Raw genomic sequence first — 22,173 nt, forward strand, 5'->3', positions numbered from 1 at the left:
GCAAATGGGTTGTTGGGTGGTGGACCACCCAGGGGAGAGAGACACATAGGGAGGATACAGTGTGGCTCTGACTGCGTGATCTACAGTGATGCCCAGCAGCTGTGACTACACTTGTCACCATTAAAACAGATGTTTGCCTTTTAAAGGAAGAAGCTCGTTATCCCTCAGGATCCTTAATTGGCTAATTATTTAGGGAAGATGGGTCTTTTCACCATGTCTTGCTTGGGTGGAAAAGGCCAGGGTTTGGATGGGGAAATGGGAAGCTCAGCGGAAGACAGGTTGAGTTGGAGGTGCCTACTGCACAGCCTCATGTGGCCCAGATGCTCCCTAGGGGCCTCCAAATTTAGCATGCTCAGGACCAGAGAAGTCATCTTCCCCACCCCATGCTCCCAGATGCCTGTTGCCATGGCCCCCACCCATCTCCCAAGCCAGGAGAAGCACTCAGCAGCATCCTTGACTCATCCCTCTCCCTCAACAGCGTGCTGTGCCTTATTGGCTGTCTCCATCACCCACAGGACAAGCCAGGATTGGAATCACAGTGTGTTTAACTGCCTTGTTAATTGCCATGGCATCCTACTGCCTTGGGGATTCCCAGGCAAGTAAAAATGCCTGAAATCCATATTCAAATCATCTTATTAGAATTTTTGAAATTTATATGGCCCGTTTCTTGTCAGATCTTATTAGATCATTACATTTACCTTATAACTGGATACAGGAAAGCTCTTGCAATGAGAATCAACGTCAGCTCTGCCATTTTCATACTGTTCACTTGTGCGGGCATGATTAGCATATTGTCTTCAGTCCTCAGTTGTGTTTCTCGCAGGAATCTTTTGAAATCACTGGGTCCATTTTGTGAGGATTAGTTTAGTTAAAACTAAATATATTCAGTGAGTATGTTTAACCAAGCATACATACACATATGCTGAAATTAAGCAAAATTGCTGAAAGGGAACAGGCATCCCCAAACTACGGCCTGCGGGCCGCATGTGGTCCCCTGAGGCCATTTATCCGGCCCCCCACCACACTCCTGGAAGGGGCACCTCTTTCATTGGTGGTCAGTGAGAGGAGCACTGTATGTGGCGGCCCTCCAACGGTCTGAGGGACAGTGAACTGGCCCCCTGTGTAAAAAGTTTGGGGACCTCTGCTAGATACCCACTCCCAGGTGGGGGACCTTCCCCTCTTCCCTTACAACACCACACACCAGTGGTCTGTTAATGACAAACAGCACAAATGTTAGACCTCGATCCTTGAATATGGCTAAGAAAAGAATTCAGAGCTAAGGCACTAAGGGAAGTCAGAGAGGTAGAAGAAGTTGTTGAGGAAACAAGTTACAGAGGCAAAAGAAGGACCGTTGGAGCTTAGGAGAAGGCGAGGTACACACCTTGAGGGAATAAAGTCACAGATAAACTCTAGATAGAGAGAGTGGGCACGCTTGCTGGGTTCTTCATCTTAAGGGGTTTTATCTGTTTCCAAGGACAGGGATTAGGGGAGATCTCAGGGGAGAATCTCAGCAGAATATTCATCAGCGTCCCCAGGTGTGTCCTTTCAGGGTCATGGTCTCTATTGACTGGTCAGTGCCGGCAGGGGGTCATCAGTCGTTGCAGCTGGTCCTGATGTCAGTGATGACATCTGTTTCAGCTGGTTTTGCTGCTTTTCTGAGCCTGGAGCTGAAACACAACTGAAGCCAAGATGTTATCTCTAGTTTGACCAAAACTCTGTCTCTGATCAGCAGACCTGAGGCTTTGTTTCTAAGATTCTATGATGCAGGTCAGAACCTCATTGTCCTGACAGCTTAATGCTTAAGGGAATGATTGTGCAAGGGAGTCATATGAGGCTGTTCTCTGATTCTGTTGTTCCTCCTGTAAGAAGGGCTACCACCTGATTAGCAACATGCCAGAGGAGAAACGATCAGGGGAGATTCTGAACCACATGACTAATGATGCGAAGATCAGGGGGTCTAAACTGAATGACCAGCTAGGTAGGAAAGGTCACCTTGGAGGCAAGGCCCCACCCTACAATATTTGCCCTCCCAGTTTTGCTTGTTGCTAGGCACCCAGGGCTTTTCACCATGGTGACCTTCTGTACTTGGTTTATCATTCCTACTCTGCTCATGTCTGTCTAACTGCCTACTAGGGTCAGCCTGTATATTAAATATTAGTAAAGCTTAATTTATTCCATCTGAGAACAAAGAAACAGAATAGAGCAGTGGTAGTCAACCTGGTCCCTACTGCCCACTAGTGGGCGTTCCAGCTTTCATGGTGGGCGGTAGTGAAGCAACCAAAGTATAAATAAAAAGATAGATTTAACTATAGTAAGTTCTATAAAGATTTATTCTGCCAAACTTAGCGAAAATCTGACATAAAGTACTTGGTAAGCAATTATTATTATATACTTTAACTTGCTGTAACTCTGCTTTATAAATTTTATAAAGTAAAGTTAGTTCCCTACTTTATAAATCACCATTACTATAGAACTAGTGGGCGGTTAGAAGATTTTACTACTAACAGAGATACAAAAGTGGGCAGTAGGTATAAAAAGTTTGACTACCCCTGGGATAGAGGTTCTAATATTTTCATTATACACACCCACTAATGGTACCTGGTGAGGCTGCTGTCCTCCAGGTCATGGTGACCTTCCCCACAGGACCCACAAGCTGCTTACTGCAAATGGTGGAAATGTGGGGACCTCTCAGCAGTAGAGGGGAGCCCAGGGATAGGTCCTCAAGGCAGGTGGCTCTCTTGGAGTGTAAGGATGAGCCAGACCTAAGAAGGCCTTCAGGATGTGCTGAATTAAACCTCAGGCAGAAAATTCCCTTTCCTATCCTTCCCAGGCTATCTAAATTTTACTGTGATGCCTTTTAAATTATCTTAAAATACCTTTCTTAATGCCTTAAAAATGCCATCGCATTCAAGTATGAAAGGGATTAGACCAGGAGTCGCCAAACTACGGGCCGCATGCAGCCCCCTGAGGTCATTTATCCGCCCCCGCCGCACTTCCAGAAGGGGCACCTCTTTCATTGGTGGTCAGTGAGAGGAGCACAGGATGCATCCTGTGCTCCTAAAGTTCTGTATGTGGCAGCACCGCAAAGCACACAGCATCACTCGCGTACAGTACTACTCCGGTGACGCGGGACACTCGCGTCATGGCTCCAGAAGCGCGTCATATCACTTGTTAGGGCTAGCAGTGACAAATATGGAACCGGACATTGACCATCTCATTAGCCAAAAGCAGGCCCCTAGTTCCCATTGAAATACTGGTCAGTTTGTTGATTTAAATTTACTTGTTCTTTATTTTAAATATTGTATTTGTTCCCGTTTTGTTTTTTTACTTTAAAATAAGATATGTGCAGTGTGCATAGGAATTTGTTCATAGTTTTTTTTATAGTCCGGCCCCCCAACGGTCTGAGGAACAGTGAACTGGCCCCCTGTGTAAAAAGTTTGGGGACCCCTGGATTAGACCAACAACAGGCATTTTTACTGAGCTTTTAAGCTTTGATCATTTCTCTGTGGGGGGAGGGAGGATCGAGGTTTTGGCATGTCCCTAACTCAAAGGTAGTAGTCCTTTGATGACTTCATTTCATGGTGCCTCCACCAGTGCTGTGTTTTTCTTTAATATCCCAGCAGTATACAAACCACAGTTTTACACAAGAGAAGGAAAATGTTTTCCAGTTTGACTCTGGAGATGCAACAACTCAATTAGTTTTTCGGGAAACCATAACTGTGGGAGGTTTGCATTTAGAAACACTACTTAATCGTTTCTTAGTAGTTTTGTTCCCACCACTGGAAAGGGACAACCAAGAACTAAAGCAGAGGCAGCGTCTCCTCTCGGAGGTGTTTTATCATTGTCATGGAGATCCCATCCAGCAGACCACCTTACCCCTACAGTCAACCCCCATTCCTCATCAGTCACCCAGCACACAGGCAGAAAAGCAGGGAGGGGAGAGGGTGTCAGTCTCCCCACTAGGATGGAACATGAGGAACAAGATGCTTCGATCAGCTTCTCTGAGTGCATGTGCAACCAAGCAGGGGATGGGTACACATCGTGAAAGGTCAAATTCTAGTAGTGTGTGAGGCTTCTCCACCTCAAGGAGGCTTGCTTAAACTTTTCTTCCAACATTTAAGTGTAAGTGATTGAGTGCCAGAAATGGGACTACTATAGCTCACTGCCCAGGGTCTTAGCCCTCTCAACCCCACGCCCTGGAACTCCCCTCCCACCTTGTACTCTGGGTCTCATGCCTTGATGGATGGCACTTATTAAGCACCACAGATTGTTTCTCTCTGGGTACTGTCTCTACTCCTAACTTCTAGTAAACACCGTTAGCTAACTCTTTTCCTTGCCAGCATCTTAAGCTTTTGACAGGAATGAATCCTGTGTGAGTGCTGGCTATTACAGATAATTTCCAATGTTATCATTTTGACATAGGTCTCCATACCCATATACAAGTTTTCCACACCTTAATCAGAGGTAGAAAATTACCTAGTCCTGTGAGTAGGAAGAGAAGAGTTGAGTCTGTCCCCAGGCCCTCTCTGCCATGCCACATCGGGGTTGATGCTCAAAGCTCTATCCCGGGCTGTAGCTAACAGCTCAGAGACCATCATCGTCTTTGATTTTCCCAGAATGTATCACCCCATTCTTACCGTGCTGCAGTTCATCTGCCTCTTTTCTGCCCACTCACCCAGCTCCCTGCTGTTTATCACTGCCAGCTTGGCATTTCACCATCTGGGAGAGCTTAGTGTTTTCTAGAAATGTAAAAACATACATCACTTGTTCTATGGCTGAACATCATTTATAAAAACATCAACTCAGTCTGGCCCCGGCACTTTTCCATGCAGTGAAGGATCCACTCAAATTATGTTTTTCTTTCTCTTGCCAAACTAGTTCACAACCATGATCATGCCATTCTCCCAACATAGTTATGGTACTCTTGCTTCCTTGTAAATGGTCTAAGGGTGCTTACTCTCAGAGCGCTGACGTTTTAGTTCTTTCACTTGATCTTCTGTCAGTCTTGGTTCAAAGAAGCCCCTGGTTTTTTCCTTATACAAGGATGAATTTTGCAGCTTCCTCAATCTTGTCTCATCATGCTAGTCAGGTGAGATAGTGTTTTTAATCTCCATTCTCAGAGATTCTGAGGTACTGTAAACAATCCATTGCTTTTTATGGCTAGGCAATGGGAGCTTTTGTTCAAATATGGGTAAGAGAATTATCCCTGGCTAAAAGAGCCTTCTTAAGCCTGTACACGGGAATAAGAGAATAGTTTTTGCCAAGACCTATTCTAGACCTCGTGGTGTTTCCCCAAAACAAACCTGCACCCTCTTGCAAGGCCTGCCTCCCCAGATATCCCAAGTGCACTCCCGACCTTCGATTCCAAATCTCACACTCTGCTCAGTCTGCAGTGTTTCTCCTGGAAGTGGGTCGCCTCCAAGGTCCCCCCACAGAAAGCTGAGACAGAAGGATAGATGGTTGGAAACAAGCTCAGGATTTCCATGAGCAAAAAGTCTTTTGAATAGGACTGCCCCTCCACCTCTCCGTTAGTGTATACACGCTCCTTAAATCATGCGTGGATGTGGGAAACCGCAGTGTCTTCCCACCCCTCCCCCACAGACCCCTGGGAGTTGTAAAAGTTGACTAGAGTGGTATCTTGAGGTTATTTCTGTCAACCTTTCCCCCACATTTCCCATCATGTATACTACGGGATATTGTTGTAGGGATATACCTATGTGTTTGTATATATCTCTAGCTAAGGTTTTCTAAGTTTTAGAGTTCGTAGGCTAAATGAAACTACACAGATATCTTTACTGCAGAACTTCTCACGGCCTTTACTAAGTCACCCAGTATGGCAACTCATCAAAAGCCAGTCACGGCCCTGGCCGGTTGGCTCAGTGGTAGAGCGTCCACCTAGCGTGCAAAAGTCCCGGGTTCGATTCCCGGCCAGGGCACACAGGAGAAGCGCCCATCTGCTTCTCCACCCCTCCCCCTCTCCTTCCTCTCTGTCTCTCTCTTCCCCTCCCGCAGCCGAGGCTCCATTGGAGCAAAGATGGCCCGGGCGCTGGGGATGGCTCCTTGGCCTCTGCCCCAGGCGCTAGAGTGGCTCTGGTTGCAACAGAGCGACCCCCCAGAGGGGCAGAGCATCGCCCCCTGGTGGGCGTGCCAGGTGGATCCCGGTCGGGCGCATGCAGGAGTCTGTCTGACTGTCTCTCCCCGTTTCTAGCTTCAGAAAAATACAAAAAAAAAAAAAAGCCAGTCACAGTATTATAGTCATCTACACACTCATCCGAGTGACCACAGAACCTTCTTTCCATCTAACAGACTAGTATTCTAAAGCATACATGTTGGGGTATGTCATGATCGGTGAGCCCTACATCCAGCAGGTCGGAATCACTTAGGGAGCTTATGATTGCTGGCCCTGCTCCTTAAGATGTCAGTACTGGCGGTCTGGGAGAGAGTATGGGAATCTGCTTCGTGGTTGTTTGTTGTTTTTTCTTAAAGCTTTTCATGTGATTTGGGTGGTGACTATTGATTTTTAGAGTTTCAGAGATGCTATACCTGTGACGCTCCTGGGCCCTCACCAAAGAACTTGCACCCAAGTCCTGGTGTAGGTAAATAACACATGTTTATGCAAGAGAGATGCCAAAAACTTATGAGGGCCTTTGGGATTTAGGGGAAATTATGGGCCTGTCTCTACGCCTTTAGAAACCACCTAACATTGTAGCCGTCCCCATCTATCCACATTCGAGCCCACCGTCAGAGCCCACAGAGCTTTCCCCACCTGTTGTCACTCTTGCCAATTTGGGCTCTCTCACATGTTTCTCTATTTTGTTTTATTTGTCTATATCTCACCTCCCTGCAGGGCCGTATTCAGAGTAGGAGCCAATTAAATATTTGAGGGGGGATAATTCCCCATAGCACTTCATACAGAGTTGAACAAATAGTAAATACTCAATAACTGCAGAGAAGCCAAAGGACAAAAAGGACTTTGGCCCCAAAGTGGCACCCCTCCAGCGTTTTTAAATGGACAACAATGTGCTATGTATGTTACAGTGGACATATTTAAAAGAATAATTTAAAATACCCATATTTACCATGTCTAGAAGTTTTATCTATTTAGAGGTCTATTTAGAGATATAACTAGTTAACCATGAGGCAAAAAATACTTGTTGTCAAGTTAAAATATAAATATGCAGGGAGGTTTGTAGTTTTTCAAAATTTTTATGGAGACTTATGAGCAAAAGCTGTGATGACCATTGCTCTAGAGAGAACAGCATTGGGAAGGCTGGTGGTGGAAAAAGGAGGCTTGGAATCAGGCTAGCGGGGAAGCCTTGGTCAAAATGCCAGTTTCACATAGCTCTGAGGGGTAAAACCACACAGTGCCTGGCACAGAGCCAGCGCTCCTCCGTTCAACCAGTAGTTGCTACATGCCGCTGACGCACTAGGCTCTGGACGTACAGGAGGGCTGAGACGCAAGTCCCCGCTCCCGCGGAGCTTACATGCCAGTGAATGCAGTGGATTCGCTGCTTCTATGTAAATGCACATTTGCTGCCTTTCCGGAGAGCCTCTCAGAGTACTTTACTCTAGGCAATTTTTAGGAATCGTTTCTACAAAGAAATGACTCATTTTTCTAATATCCCAGAACGGATCTATCTAGATTTCATTGTTCGCATCCAGACAGTCACTGGGGGAGACATACACTTATTTCAGTAACAGGACCATTACGCAAAAGTCTTTAAGCTTCTGTGAAATTGACCTCAAAGCATACAGCACAATCCTTTGCACATCCTAAATACTTGTAAATATTTGTCTTTGAAGGACGAATTTGATGTTTTTGGAGCAAAGGTTATTGACACAGAGGTCTGGTGACCATGGTCGATGATCAAACGAGGCAAGAATATTATTTGTCTCAAACTCTGGAAAAGCATAATTCAGAAAGTCGTCTTTCTTGTGGTAAAGAATCAAAAGATACCGTTTATTCCCTTGGCACCGAGGCTGAAGGGGAAATCCTGGCCGGGTCAGGGTTGCTTGGCCGTGAAGTTGCTTAAAGAGTTGATGGTCTCGAACATTAGGCAGCGAGAACCCTGGAGCTGCGAGAGGCCCATGGCAGCCACTGCTTTGGTTCTGCTCATTCCCTACAGCAACCCCACTCCAGGTAGTGCCCCCCCCCCCGGGGCCTACAGCTGGGAGAGCCTCAGAGCTGAAGTGGCTGTCCTGGAAGAACCCAGGGCTGAGAGAGCAAGGCCTGGCCAGTCCATGAGGGGGCAAGCGGGTGGAGGAAGTGCTGTGTCTACATTGTGTTTGAGTGTTTATTGAGTCTGTGTCTGCAATACAGAGATTAATCATGGTCCACTGAAGGAATGAGCCCAGGGTGGGCAGAGGGAGTGGAATATGAGATGGGGAGGAGCCAGACGAGGATTGCAGAACTGGCAAGTGTGGCTGGCAGGCTGTCCACTCTGCATGACACATTTGTCCTCTCTGCATGGTCACAGAGCCACACTGGCCAAAAGCTCTAGGAATCCTAGAGGGCCCTTGATTCTTACAGGAAAATTGCCGGAGGATTTTAAGTGTAAGTTTGCACCATGTTTTACTACTTTCTTATTCCTCTGCAGTGTCTCTTTGGTACTTTACTGAACAGACACCATCCCATCCCTGTGCCCAGAACTGAGCGAGGTGCCATGGGAGACATGGTCTCTGTCCTCAGGCAACTTGAATCTCCTTGGGAAGATAGCATATAAATTGTTGAGTAAGGCTAGCCAGGAGGTTTCATTTCAAATGTCAGCTCTGGCTAATTAGTGACTTCCCGGAGTGTTTCATCAGATCTAAGACACCGTTGACTGTAAGGTGATGTCTCATGTGTTCTTAAGAAGGAAAAAATGCTGCCAATTAAATTGTGATGGCTTTCTTGTTACTTAGAATTTTTATTTTATACTTATTGAGATATCCTTTTTAGACTTACTTAGACATAGTATTATTTTTTTTATTATGTATCACTCTTTTTCATTCATAAACTGGGGAATAAGTTTTCTGTGTTTTTTCTGAACTTCTTCACACTCAGGGTATTGCCGATTGACGCACATTTGACTTGGATTTGTTGATATCTTGTTTCCCACACAGTGCAGTTCTCTATGTGTCACGATCCCTGGAAAGGTAGCTTTTCTTACAAGAATACTCTTGACTTTTCTCCCAAAACTCTGGCTCCTACTGTGTAAACCGATGTGCACACAGGTAGCGACAACCATAGCACAGCTGCCACCTGGCAACAATGACTATAATGAACCTCAGTTTTCAACATATCAAACTGAAAAAAATATATCTTAGATTCAGTAAAGTATGGAGTCTGAGACTCAGTCAAAACCAGACTACATTCTTGCCATTAAGCAATAATTTCCTCCTGTAAAACCTGCAAAACTGAATGGTTTCCAGTGCAACAGCCATGGTAGGGAGTCCTCTGTGATTACATAGAGTCTGGGAAGCTGTATGCATGACGTAAGTCTAAAAAAGTGAGATTTGGCCTACACAAGAGGAGACCACTTCTAGAGAGGGAAGAGGGCAATTTAGAAGTTTCAAGTGAGTAAAAAAGCAGGTTAACAGGACAATGTAGCCAGCAGGCATGAGTGGAGTTGAGTTAGGGAGTGTGGGCTATAAAAGCATGAGTTTTTGCTCTAAGAACATTAAGGTCAAATTAATGTACTTCACTTACAGAAAAACAATAAAGCGTTCTCGTATTGCCATGACTTTCATTTCTTTTCTTACCATAGGTCCCGATGTTTTTAGTTCAAAGAGCCTTGCCCTTCAAGCCCAGAAGAAGATTCTGAGCAAAATAGCCAGCAAAACCATGGCCAACATGTTGATTGATGACACCAGCAGTGAGATCTTTGATGAGCTCTACAAAGTCACCAAGGAGCACACCCACAACAAGAAGGAAGCCCACAAGATAATGAAAGACTTGATTAAGGTGGCAATCAAAATTGGGATCCTCCACCGGAACAACCAGTTCAACCAGGAGGAGGCTGTTATAGTGGAGAAGTTCAGGAAGAAGCTGAACCAGACCGCCATGACCATCGTCAGCTTCTATGAGGTGGACTACACCTTCGACAGGAACGTGCTCTCCCAGCTCCTGCATGAATGCAAGGACCTGGTGCATGAACTGGTGCAGCGACACCTGACACCCAGGACCCATGGGCGCATCAACCATGTCTTCAACCACTTTGCTGATGTGGAATTCCTCTCTACCCTTTATAGTCTGGATGGAGACTGTAGACCCAACCTCAAGAGAATTTGTGAAGGAATCAATAAATTGCTAGATGAGAAAGTCCTTTGAATATCTTCCCCTCCTCCTGAACTTTGCTGTGTTCACGTTACAGCCCCCAATGCGGTCTGGGTGAGAATCAAGAAAACAGGAAGAAACCTTTGTCCAAGATGCCCGTGTTCTGTCCTTGTCACCCCTCTGATGTTAATACCAAATTGAGCTCAGGTGTGTTTTTCCCCTGAGCTTGCTGATGAGGTCTGTATTTAAAATCACCTTTTGTTTGCAAGCCCAAAGGACATTTCATCTGTTCTAAGCAGAAAGGCTGCCCTGCTCATCATGGAGAGCTCAGTTCACCTTGTGTAACAGAAGGAGCCCTGGACCAGGAGCCAGAGGACATGGCTTTGGTTCCCAGCTTCACCAGTTACAACTCAGTCCTCTGGATCCTGAAACCATGATACCCACCTGCCTGCCTCCCAGGGCTGCTGTGAGGATCAAATGAAGCAGTGTAGGTCCAAGCGTTTGAAAATGCTAATGTAGGCTCTTACTTTCTCTTCAGAGTGTGAGAGGGGTCAACCCGGATCTAGACCATTAAGCAGCACAGAACAATAGCCTTTGATGGGCTGGGTTTGTCGTGTCTCTAGAAGTGTTATTTCATGCAAATGAAAAATGAATCTAAAGGTGTGAAAATTATAGCTGCAAATTGGGAAAATGTTTTTCACGGCTCTGTTTTTTAGATCTTAGGTGTGCAGGTTTATGCTCCTCCAGCAGGCAGGCAGAGTTTCCCATGCATCTTGCGAAGCCGAGAACTGTGCTCCCCCTGCAGGACCAGCCTTCCCTCATCTACGAGGCCCAGGCTGGGAGGCGCAGGGAGGGTTTATTCCAGCATGCGCAGGAGAGTCGGGTAAAATGAACCCCTGTCTGTCTTTCTTGGTCTTTCATACTCATTCTGTGCTGTTTTCTCTGGTTCGTTATTAAATTGAAACTACTCTTCTAACAAGAGGTTTTGAAATTGTGATTCAAAAATAAAATTCCTTGGAGTCAGATACAGAGTTAAGAACAATGGGAAGAGGAAAATGAAGAGTAAGACTTCAGTAGTTAGACCCGAAGGGGAAGCAGTGCCGGCAGGGCCTGTGTCCCTGGTCCAGGGGGAGCTAGCTCACGGACATGGAGACTGCCTTCTCTGAATGTCTCACAGCCTTGCTTTCACACTGTGGCTTCTGACATCTTTTTATCCTACTCTTAACAAGCATCAGGACAATGTACTGTCTTACAGTGTTGTCTGGACGACACCAAATTGAGAGACGTGCTCTTCCTGCATGACCTCCTGTTCCCATTATGCTGCTTTTGTAAAATACCACATTAGCTCAGCCCCGTGGTTCCTCCCACCCCATAGTCTCTCTAGCAGGAGCATCAGCGCTGGTTTATGGGAACATGTGAAACAAATCCACAGTGGCCATTTAGCCTCAGCTGGCCCCATGTCAATACTGGTGTAAACCATGCAGTTAAGCTCTTCAGCTACCAGCAACTCAAAATTAGTTCATAGGAAGGATGTCCAGGAAAAAATAAGGAATAGTTAAGTCAGTCCCTTTTCTCCATATTTGATTAGCAAGGCCTAGTGCCTCCTCATAGACCCGAGGACTAACAGTGATGCCCTGTGCACACCTGGGCTGGGGAAATCGTTGCTTATTTGGGCAGAGCTGGTGGAAACGACAGGCAGACGGCCGCCCTGCTCATCTACCAAGTAGGCAGCAGGCACTCCAACAGGAGCCAAGTGAATTTTCACATACAGAGTCCTCAATGCCTCCCTTGGTGTGTTCATCTGGTTAAGGACTGTGTGCTAGTACGAGGGCCGGTTCTTTTTTCACTAAGCAGGTAGACCTATGCAGAGAACTGAAACCCCCAAAAGAATAGGTGGATCAGTCTTCTATCCATCTGAGACACAGCAGGGAGGAAGGGGGGACCCTTAACCAAAGAGGGTCGCCTGTTCTCCCCACTCCACAAGCCAAAGCACCGCATGGCAGCAAAGATTCCAACAGCCCGTGAGGCTCTACAGGAACTGGGTCTTCCTTGCTCTGCTCAGGGAAGGATCAGTTCTTCCACCAGCAGGTCTCAGCAGGTGCAACAACAGAGTGCAGAGCAGAACAAAACATCTTCTCCACTGCGGCAGCCACAGGGCTCTCTTTACTGCAAGGCCAGCTGGGTGTAGCTCAAGCTTATCAACACAGTCAGGGGGAGCTGGGCCACCCAGGCACAAGTAACCCACCATTCCTCTAAACGTAGCCAAAACCAACCCTAGCTATACATTTCAGCATACCATTGGCATATAAATTCAAGTGATTATCAAGTTTCATCAACCAAATGAAAAGCTTACAAATTTCAAATACTTTCCATAATAATGTAGTAACCAAAGAAAGATGATCATTATTGGTTTATCGTCAGAATTCTAACAATGTCACTTAGTGGCCCTGAAAAATTATTTTGTCTGGGAAAAAAAAAAAAAAAAAAAAAAAGATGTGACAGGCTAGCAGATGCTTTCTGCTTTCCAAAACAGAGCTCTGTGGATGTGCATCTCGCTTAGAACTCGATACAAAATTTTCAGTAATGAGAACCCCCAGAAGCAAGGTTAGCATGTCTACATGGAGGTGGTACCCGGAATAAAACTGATTTCAAAACAAACAGCAGTACAAAATAACTCCATTGCTCAAGCCCCACGCGCACCAGAGAACAACACGTGCTGAGCAAGTCCAAGGCAGGGACAGGATTCATTCTTTTAGGCAGGTGAGAGGGGTGGCAGGAGCAGCTTGTCTGTCATCTGGGGACATCACCGGGTCTCCATCCATCCCCAAGTGCTCAGCAGTGTCCCCAAGTAGGACGCCAGGGACTCGTGCTGAAGTTCCCACCCCACTGAGCCCTGGTAATGTGTCCGCCATGTGGCTGAGCCCTGCAGACTCTGCGTGCTGTGTGTCGGCATCACTCTGCCTCCCTGTGTTCGCATCTGTGAGCCTTGACACCCTCAACAACGACAGGTCTCTGCTAAGTGACAAATCAAAATGAAGGGACTTCTCCATCTGTGCGTCTCCTCCAAACTCCCATCTTCCCCATTGGTACATCATTTTTTTCAGAAGTAAATCAGTGCATTCCCTGGCTGCTCCAATGAACTTCATGGAATTCATTTATATATATATCGATAAAAAAAGAAAGCTCATATAAGGGCCTACACACCCTCTGCCCCAATATCTTTGGGGCGTTATTTATTTTAACATGGTCTCAGATGTCCAGAGCAAACCAATCATGAAAATTCTAGATCAGCCAACTGGCTGCCAGATGCGGGAGCTTTCCAGTAATGGCCTGGGACATTGACAGTCACGAATCAGATGGCCTTGAAGGGTAGACAGGGTCGCCAAGGTCCTCTCAACTCAGAACTCTGTGGTCAGTGGGTCTCCCTTATTCAGGCTGACCCTGCTATCAGGGTTCAAACCTAGACCAGCCCCCCTCCCTGCTCTTTTCTTAGAGGGAGCTCTTGCTTGTTAGAGGAAAGGCTCTTCAACATGCTGCTTCTCAAAATGGCAGCTAGGAATCTCTGAAAGTTCTGGGGTGCAGTGGAGTCCATGAGTGCTAAAAGGATTTTAAAGATTTTTGTTTCATTCTAACTTTTCAAAAATCAACCTCAACATCAGTCCCTTCTGAATCATGTGAGGATAGCTACCTTATAGCCGCATAATGCCATCTGGCTTCTGGGTTTGAGTGTCTCTTTATGTTTACAATGTCATTCATGCTGATTGATCACCTCATATGAGAAAAAGAAAAAACTGAACTTAATGTGTTTCTCTAATGATGCCTGGGCATCCCCTAGGGGTCTGCAGGCATAGTTGGCTATCTGTGAGTTCTCAATTTTGAGAAATGTTGCTACAACACAGGAAAGTGTAAGGCTTGTAGAGAATGAGTAAGGGTCACCCTGCCCTTGATGGTGACTCATTTGTGGGGCCTCCAAGGTTGAAGGGTAAGCTTGTGTCTGGGGGACACAGAGGCCAGCTGCAGAAAGAGGCAAGCTCCCACATGTCCTGCCTGCTCTTTGAAAACTGACTAGGTATAACTACCATACATAAATCAAAGAATTTACAAACTTGTCTTACAATTCTAATAGTAAATCTCAAAGGTACAAGAGAGGGCATCGCTGGACATACCAGGCACTGTTGCGCCCAAGAAATGGATAGTGGAGAAAGCTTGCAAAGCTCCTTGCTAAGAGAGGTCACCTGGGTCCGCCCACACTGTCCTCGTTCCAGCTTCGCCTGCTGGCATGCAGAGTCTCAGGCATCAAGAGTGTGTGTGGTTCCGGGATCCCCACAGCTTAATCTTTGACTGAATTGAAGAATAAGATATGTGGCATTCAGAATCCTTCCCAGTCCCAGAAGGAGGCGGTCTCTCACACCCACCCCAGCAGCACCTCAGGGCCACCCTTTTTCGTTCCTTTCATGCCTTTTCCTTTTTTCATTCTATTTTTGCTGAGCTGGGGCTGGTCTCTGCCGGGAAAGTGTCCTGGCCGCCCACCCAGGCAGCTGGAGCTTAGTCAGAGGGACCCCCCACCCCCCCAGGACACGGTATAGAGCTGCTCCTTACCGACTGCAAAGGCCTTTCTGGACCAGTTCCTGGGACAAAGGGGTCTGGGGATTGGCTCCGCCTCAAGGAGAGGCTGGGTGGGAGCCAGAGCTTGGCACAGAGTGAATGCCGAATGCCCAGGCGAGCAGGGAAGCAGCAATTAGGTTATGTTAGGAGGGAGCGAGCACTCTCTCGGCCTCTGGCACTTGTGAAGGAAGAGCCTATGAGCCGGCCCCTGAGAGTGCTGGAGTGACTGGGCTCCTTCCACCTCTCAGAGCAATGTCTTCCCTACCAAAGGGCTCCTACTTCCTCAGTGATGGGAATGGGCTGCCCTGCCCTGTTCCAGAAACAGCTACAGCTTGATTTTAGAAATAGATTGCCATGGCCCTGGCCAGTCGCTTCAGTGGATAGAGTGTCAGCCCGGCATGCAGACGTCCTGGGTTTGATCCCTGGTCAGGGCACACATGAGAAATGACCATCTGCTTCTCTTCTCCTCCCTCTCCCCTTCTCTCTCTCTCCCCCTCCCCAGCCAGTGGCTCAGTTGGTTCAGTGTTGGCCCCAGGTCCTGAATATAGCTCAGCTGAATCGAGCACCAGCCCCAGACAGTGATTGCCAGGTGGATCCTAGTCAGGGCATATATGGGAGTCTATCTCACTAAATCTCCTCCTCTCATTTAAAAGAAAAAAAAAGAAAGAGAAAGAAATAGATTGCTGGGTTTGGGGAGACAGGGGAGATACATAGTTGGGGTTTTGCTTTCAGCCTTCACAGGCAACAAAGTGAAGTGAGCTGTGAGGTAGGGGATTTGGTCTTATCTCACCCAGAACCTGGCAGTTTCCTTACACTTGACCTCTTGGCCCTCAGTTTCCTCAACTATAAACACAGAGAGTTGCACAAGGTCTCTAAGAACCCTTCCAGTTCCATAGTTCCATGTCCTGAGAATCACAGGAGAGCAGCTCTGGAAATTTTTCATTGCAGGTTTCTTAGAAGGGAAGCTATTCATTATTTCAATGAAGCAATAGATTCCAAAAAGACTGAGGAGTGACTCCTCAATGATTCCCATCGGGCTTTTTTTTTTTTTTCTTTTCATTTTTCCGAAGCTGGAAACGGGGAGGCAGTCAGACAGACTCCCGCATGCGCCCGACCAGGATCCACCCGGCATGCCCACCAGGGGGCGATGCTCTGCCCCTCCAGGGCATCACTCTGTTGCACCCAGAGCCATTCTAGTGCCTGAGGCAGAAGCCACAGAGCCATCCTCAGCGCCCGGGCAAACTTTGCTCCACTAGAGCCTTGGCTGTGGGAGGGGAAGAGAGAAACAGGGAGGAAGGAGAGGGGGAAGGGTGGAGAAGCAGATGGGCGCTTCTCCTGTGTGCCCTGGCCGGGAATCGAACCCGGGACTCCTGCACGCCAGGCCAACGCTCTACCGCTGAGCCAACCGGCCAAGGCCCCCATCAGGGCTTTTGATCATAGGTCTAAGTTCATGACTTCAACAGGGAAAAGCTTTAAGTCAGAAAATGCAGGGTAAAATGAATCCATAAAGATCAGTGGAGCAGCTCATTGTGGGCCCAGGCAGTGACTAAACCAGGTGTGGCCAACAGTTTTTGCCCCCAGGCCAGATTAGAAAGAAAACTTTTTTCACGGGCCGGATGAAATATTAAAAATAAAAAATGTGGCCCTGGCCGGTTGGCTTAGCGGTTCAGCGTCGGCCTAGCGTGCGGAGGACCCGGGTTCGATTCCCAGCCAGGGCACATAGGAGAAGCGCCCATTTGCTTCTCCACCCCTCTGCCGCGCCTTCCTCTCTGTCTCTCTCTTCCCCTCCCGCAGCCAAGGCTCCATTGGAGCAAAAGATGGCCCGGGCGCTGGGGATGGCTCTGTGGCCTCTGCCCCAGGCGCTAGAGTGGCTCTGGTCGCAATATGGCGACACCCAGGAGGGTCGCAACATGGCGACGCCCAGGATGGGCAGAGCATCGCCCCCTGGTGGGCAGAGCGTCGCCCCCTGGTGGGCGTGCCGGGTGGATCCCGGTCGGGCGCATGCGGGAGTCTGTCTGACTGTCTCTCCCTGTTTCCAGCTTCAGAAAAATGGAAAAAAAAAAAAAAAAAAAAAAAAAAAGTTAAATACAAAAACAATTTGTTTAAGTAAACAAAATTTTATTATGTAATTTGTTTATGAATAAATATAAGAGTGAAAACAATTTTAATATACAATATCATTTTAATAAAAATATTTTTAATAAAAATATAATTACATACTGTATAAATATCCAAACTGTATCACAATCAATTGAAACAATATTTAATTAATAGAATGAGCTTGAAGGGGTTATATCACAAATAAAACAATTATTTTATTTTACAAACAACCTGGACACGTTTTCAGTTATCAACTGCAGCTACTGTCTATGCTACAATGCCACTTGATTCAGCACACTTGACCACAAAAATAACGAATTATTTGACCTTAGGTGCTCACTGTCAAACTCCGCCTAAAAGAATGTGGGTTTCACATCGCCACTAAACATCAAACAGTTCATACCGAGTACAGATGAGTACAAAGGTTGTAAATCTTTATAATGGAATTTTTTTTAAAAAAAATAAATAAGTATCGTGAATCCATTCGACCAATTATTGGAAGTTAACCCTAGATTAGTCACACGTGGAATTCTTTTCCGCGTTATCACTATCTTCTTAAATATCTCGATTTCCAATAATCAAAGATGCTTCTGCTTCTGAGTAGCTGAGATTTTAAAGTAGCGGAAAATATTTAAAATTTAATTGCGGGCCGCATAAACTCCTTACAGGGGCCGATGCGGCCCGTGGGCCGTATGTTGGCCATGCCTGGTCTAGACAATCACCAGCTTATTAGGTAACACATCTCTGTAGAGATAACACGATAATAAGCAAAGTCATGAATAAGTCATTACTGATTTGAGTCAAATACAGGAAATTATCAGAATTATGTTTAAATATAAATAAGGTCATTGCCCCAACAAATGAGACATTTTATGGAGTTCTCAGAACTTTTCCCCCACACTGTTTGAAACATTTTTAATACAAGTCTTTACATAGTGTATTCCATGCACCCCAGTGTGGTAAACACATTATCTCACTGAAATAATACTGTCCTATTCATATATACAAATAGCATTCTTTGAAATATCCCTAGCATGTGTCTTTACATAGTGTACTGTATACCATGCACTTCAGTGTTTTGAACTCACCTTTTTTACTGAACAACTTTATTAATAAATCATTCACATAACATACAATCTATCCATTTAAAGTGTACAATTCAGTGGATTTTGGTATAGTCACAGATATGTGTAACCATAACCACAATTTTAGAATATTTTAATCACCTCCAAAAGAAACATGGTACCCTTTGGCTATCACCTCTCTCTAGCAATAGAAAAGTTATACTCCCACATAGCACTCATTATAATTTCTCAATATTGGAATTGCACTGAAGGTATAGATTCTGAACAAACCGATCTAAATGACATACGTAATTAAGACTCATTGTGCAGAACCAAGTTGAGCCTCAGTATTCTCTGCGTTATTCCTGAAAAGACAAGCCTCACTTACTGGGTGGCCTCCGCAAGGAGGTGGTGTCTAAGTGTAAGGATGACAGGATATCGAAGTCTCCAACTATTACTGTAGAATCATCATTTCTCTCTTCAATTCTATCAGTTTTTGCTTCCTAGAATGTTGATGGTCTGTCATTAAGTGCATAAATGTTTATAACTGTCATGTCTTCTTGCTGTATTGAACCATTTATTAATATGTAACACCCTTTTTTGTCTCTTGTAATCTTTTGGATTTAAAGTCTACTTTGTCTGATATTAGTATAGCCATTCCTCTCTCTTTTGGTTACTGTTTACATGGAATATATTTTTCCATCCTTTCACTTTTAGTCTGTTTCTTTGGCTCTAAAGTCTCTTGTCAACAGCATATAGTTGGGTCATGTGGGTTGTTGTTTTTTTTCCATTCTGCCAATCTTTTTTGATTGGAGAGTTTAATCCATTTACATTGAAGTTACTGACAAGAATGGACTTCTGTCATTTTGCTATTTGTTCTCTACATGCCTTATAGCTTTTGTCCCTCATTTCCTGCATTTCTTGTTATTTTGTGGGTAGTTGGTATATTGTAGTGAAATATTAAAATCCTTTCTTATTTCCTTTTGTGTATGTTCTATTGCTATTTTCTTTGTGGTTACCATAAGGATTACATTTCGTGTCCTAAAGTTATAATATTCTAATTTGAATTCACACCAGCTTAACTTCAATAACATACAAGAACCCTGCTCCTTTACAGCTTTACAGCTCTGTCCCACCCCTTTCTGTTGTTGTCATCCACTTATGTCCTTCTACCTTGTGTGTCCAAAAAATAAATTAATAATTATTTTAAATGTATTAGTCTTTTAAATCGTGTAGAAAACAAAAAGGGGAGTTCTTGTACTAATACTTGCTTTTATAATTGTCTGTGCATTTCTCTTTATTGTGGTCTTTATTTCTTCATCCTTGCATTTCACTATGCAGGACTCCCTTGAGCATTTTTTTTTTTTTTTTTTGCAGGACAGGTCTAGAAATACCAAACTCCCTCAACTTTTGTTTTTCTGAGAATGTCTTAGTTTCTCTCTCATTTTTAAAGGACAGTTTTGCCAGACACAGATTCTTGGTTGACAATTTTTGTTGTTGAAAACTGGACATTTGGATCTAAACATGTGGTAACTCTGGATATCAGATTCTCCTCCTTCCCAGAGTTTGCTAGGTTTTACTTTTGTTGTTGTTGCTTTATTGTTGTTGGCTGTCTCTGTGACAAAGATCAGCCGGAGGTATAAATGTAAGGTCTTTTCTGAGCCTGCACCTCTCCATGGGCATGCACAGTCACTTGCTAATTATCCACACATGTGCAATTGCTTTTGAATAGCCTAGTCTTTAATATCTGGCTCCCAAAGGGGAAAGATGAAAACTACCAAAGGGTGATGCTGACTCTTTAAGTCCCCTGGAAGTCGCATCAGCTGGAGGGTGAAGTGCTTCTAAGAATAGTGGGAAGGGCAGCAACAATGACCATCTGCCTCTTTGCATTTCTGAGGTCAGAAGTGACAATCAGTGATCAGGACCCATACTTGGAGGACAAGGCCCTTTTTTCCCCAGTCTGATTCCTGCGAACTGTGTGCAGGCTGCCCCAGGAACACGTGCACAGCTGCCTGCCACATGGCTGGGGCTAGGGAGTAAGTAGGCCCTAAGGTGCTAAGCGCTGAAATTGACCAAAATTAATCATCCAAGCCTTCCCTTGGAAGCTGTAAGCCTTATTGGACAGACTCTAGAGTTACAAAATAGTTACATTAGACCAATTCTGCCAGTGCAATTATTGTCTAGGTGGGGAGACAGATTTCCTGTTACCTCTTACTCTATTATTCTCCCAGAATCCTCCTTGGCACATTCACTCTGAAGTCTCCTGCCTACTCACCCCATGCTCTATCACACAAACATGTAGGACCTCCATTTTACATGCTCTACCCCAGGGGTCCCCAAACTACTGCCGCGGGCCACATGCGGCCCCCTGAGGCCATTTATCCGGCCCCCACTGCACTTCCGGAAGGGGCACCTCTTTCATTGGTGGTCAGTGACAGGAGCATAGTTCCCATTGAAATACTGGTCAGCTTGTTGATTTAAATTTACTTGTTCTTTATTTTAAATATTGTATTTGTTCCCATTTTGTTTTCTTATTTTAAAATAAGATATGTGCAGTGTGCATAAGGATTTGTTCATAGTTTTTTTATAGTCTGGCCCTCCAATGGTCTGAGGGACAGTGAACTGGCCCCCTGTGTAAAAAGTTTGGGGACCCCTGCTCTACCCCATACTTGGGCATTCAGATCATCGGCCAAATGTCAGGATTCATCAGTGCAGGACAACCAAGAACCCACCTCTTTAGATCTCACAACTCCCCACCTTTCTGCAATGATGTATCCTTTCACATTTTCTCTGAATTTTCTACCAATGAGATCAAAATCCTAAGAAAAAGAAAGGGATCATCCTGCCGTGTTCGTGTATGTGTACACTTATGTGTGGATGTACAAGCACCTTCTTTTCTAACTGCCCAAACCATACACAATATACTTTTTAAGTAAAATCCTACTGACCAAGTTCCCCAAACTCTCCGAGTTAACTACAAACAGCAAGATTGCCTGAAAAGATTCTTGGCAAAATTTAACATCTCCAGAACTTGAACAAGGAAAACTGGCCTATGAACACACAAGCTTGATGCCTCTGAAGCTAGAATAGGTCCTCCGACCTCCACAGTGGAGAGAATGGTGACATTTCACCTCCTACCTGTCCCCTCTCTGCCTCTCACCCTCTGAATGATGTTGTTCCCATTGTCAACTGATTAACACAGGGTTGAGAGGAGATTGTAGGCCCCTTCACCCAGAAGGGAACTTGATTTGGCTGCTGAGCGGGCCTTTGTGAGGGGGTTCCTCCGGCTCTCCTCCCCCACCCAGCCCAGGGAGAACAGGCTCACAGGGGAGCGGGTGGCCCGCACAGTCCTGGCTGGCCAATTCCTCACTGGCCTGTGAGTTCCCAGAGGAAATACAAACAAATCAGACCACACTTGGCTGCTGACCAGTGAATCACTGAGCTTCTTCAGTAAGTCTTTAAAACTTTGGTTCTGACCCAAATCTTTTGCTCCAGCATAAAAACTGCTGGGCCTCAAGTCTCTCTGTTTAGGGAAACAGTGTGCCTGTGGCATTTGAATAAGGGTGTTTATCTGAGAAACGGTTCGCTGAGTTGTACCAGGTCTGTAATAAGCTCACTGTGCTCTCACCATCAGCCTTCAAACCTTCCTGAAGATCTAGTGTGCTCACCGACATCCTTTGCCTTGGTTGTTGAGGGTATTTATTTGTGAATGTTCCTACCTCCATCTCCTTTCTCTGTGAGCCCCTGACTGTGCTTTGTAAAAGGGCCCAGAGGTGACTGAGTTTCCACTGAAACCAGGACGAATGAGAACAAGCCATCCAGCGGGAGGCGTCTGAAAGATACTGGTCACTGGTATTCACTGTGCAAAGTGGTCTGGAGCCAACACTGTTAAAAAAAAATTTTTTTTTTAAGAAATTAATATATATAAGGTATAAGGTACAGGTTTTTTTCTTTTAAACTAAATGGTACATTCTTTTTTTTTTTTTTTTCTGATTTCATTCCCTCTTTGTTGCTGCTTACTTCCAAAGCAGATTATGTGGCAGATACCTACCTGCACTCCAAAGCCACAGCTCCTGCCCTTAGCGACAGAAGTCTCAGGAGAAGTGAGAACCAGTGTTCTAGACCTAGGCATCCTCTTCATCCTAAATC

The 22,173-nt window shown here is 45.4% G+C and overlaps 1 protein-coding gene across 1 annotated transcript in view; it reads left to right on the plus strand.

Moving 5' to 3' along the window:
* TNFAIP8L3 (TNF alpha induced protein 8 like 3) overlaps positions 1 to 16,121 on the plus strand; it is a 50,506-nt gene extending 34,385 nt beyond the window's left edge. Inside the window, exon 2 of the mRNA XM_066276372.1 lies at positions 9,747 to 16,121. Within this exon, the coding sequence (XP_066132469.1) occupies positions 9,747 to 10,309 (563 nt within the window). The 3' untranslated portion in view covers positions 10,310 to 16,121. The remainder of the gene's footprint in view (positions 1 to 9,746) is intronic.
* Positions 16,122 to 22,173: the final 6,052 nt, after the last annotated feature.

The sequence above is a fragment of the Saccopteryx bilineata genome, chromosome 4, assembly GCF_036850765.1.
Source record: "Saccopteryx bilineata isolate mSacBil1 chromosome 4, mSacBil1_pri_phased_curated, whole genome shotgun sequence".
In the NCBI taxonomy this organism is placed as follows: Eukaryota; Metazoa; Chordata; class Mammalia; order Chiroptera; family Emballonuridae; genus Saccopteryx; species Saccopteryx bilineata.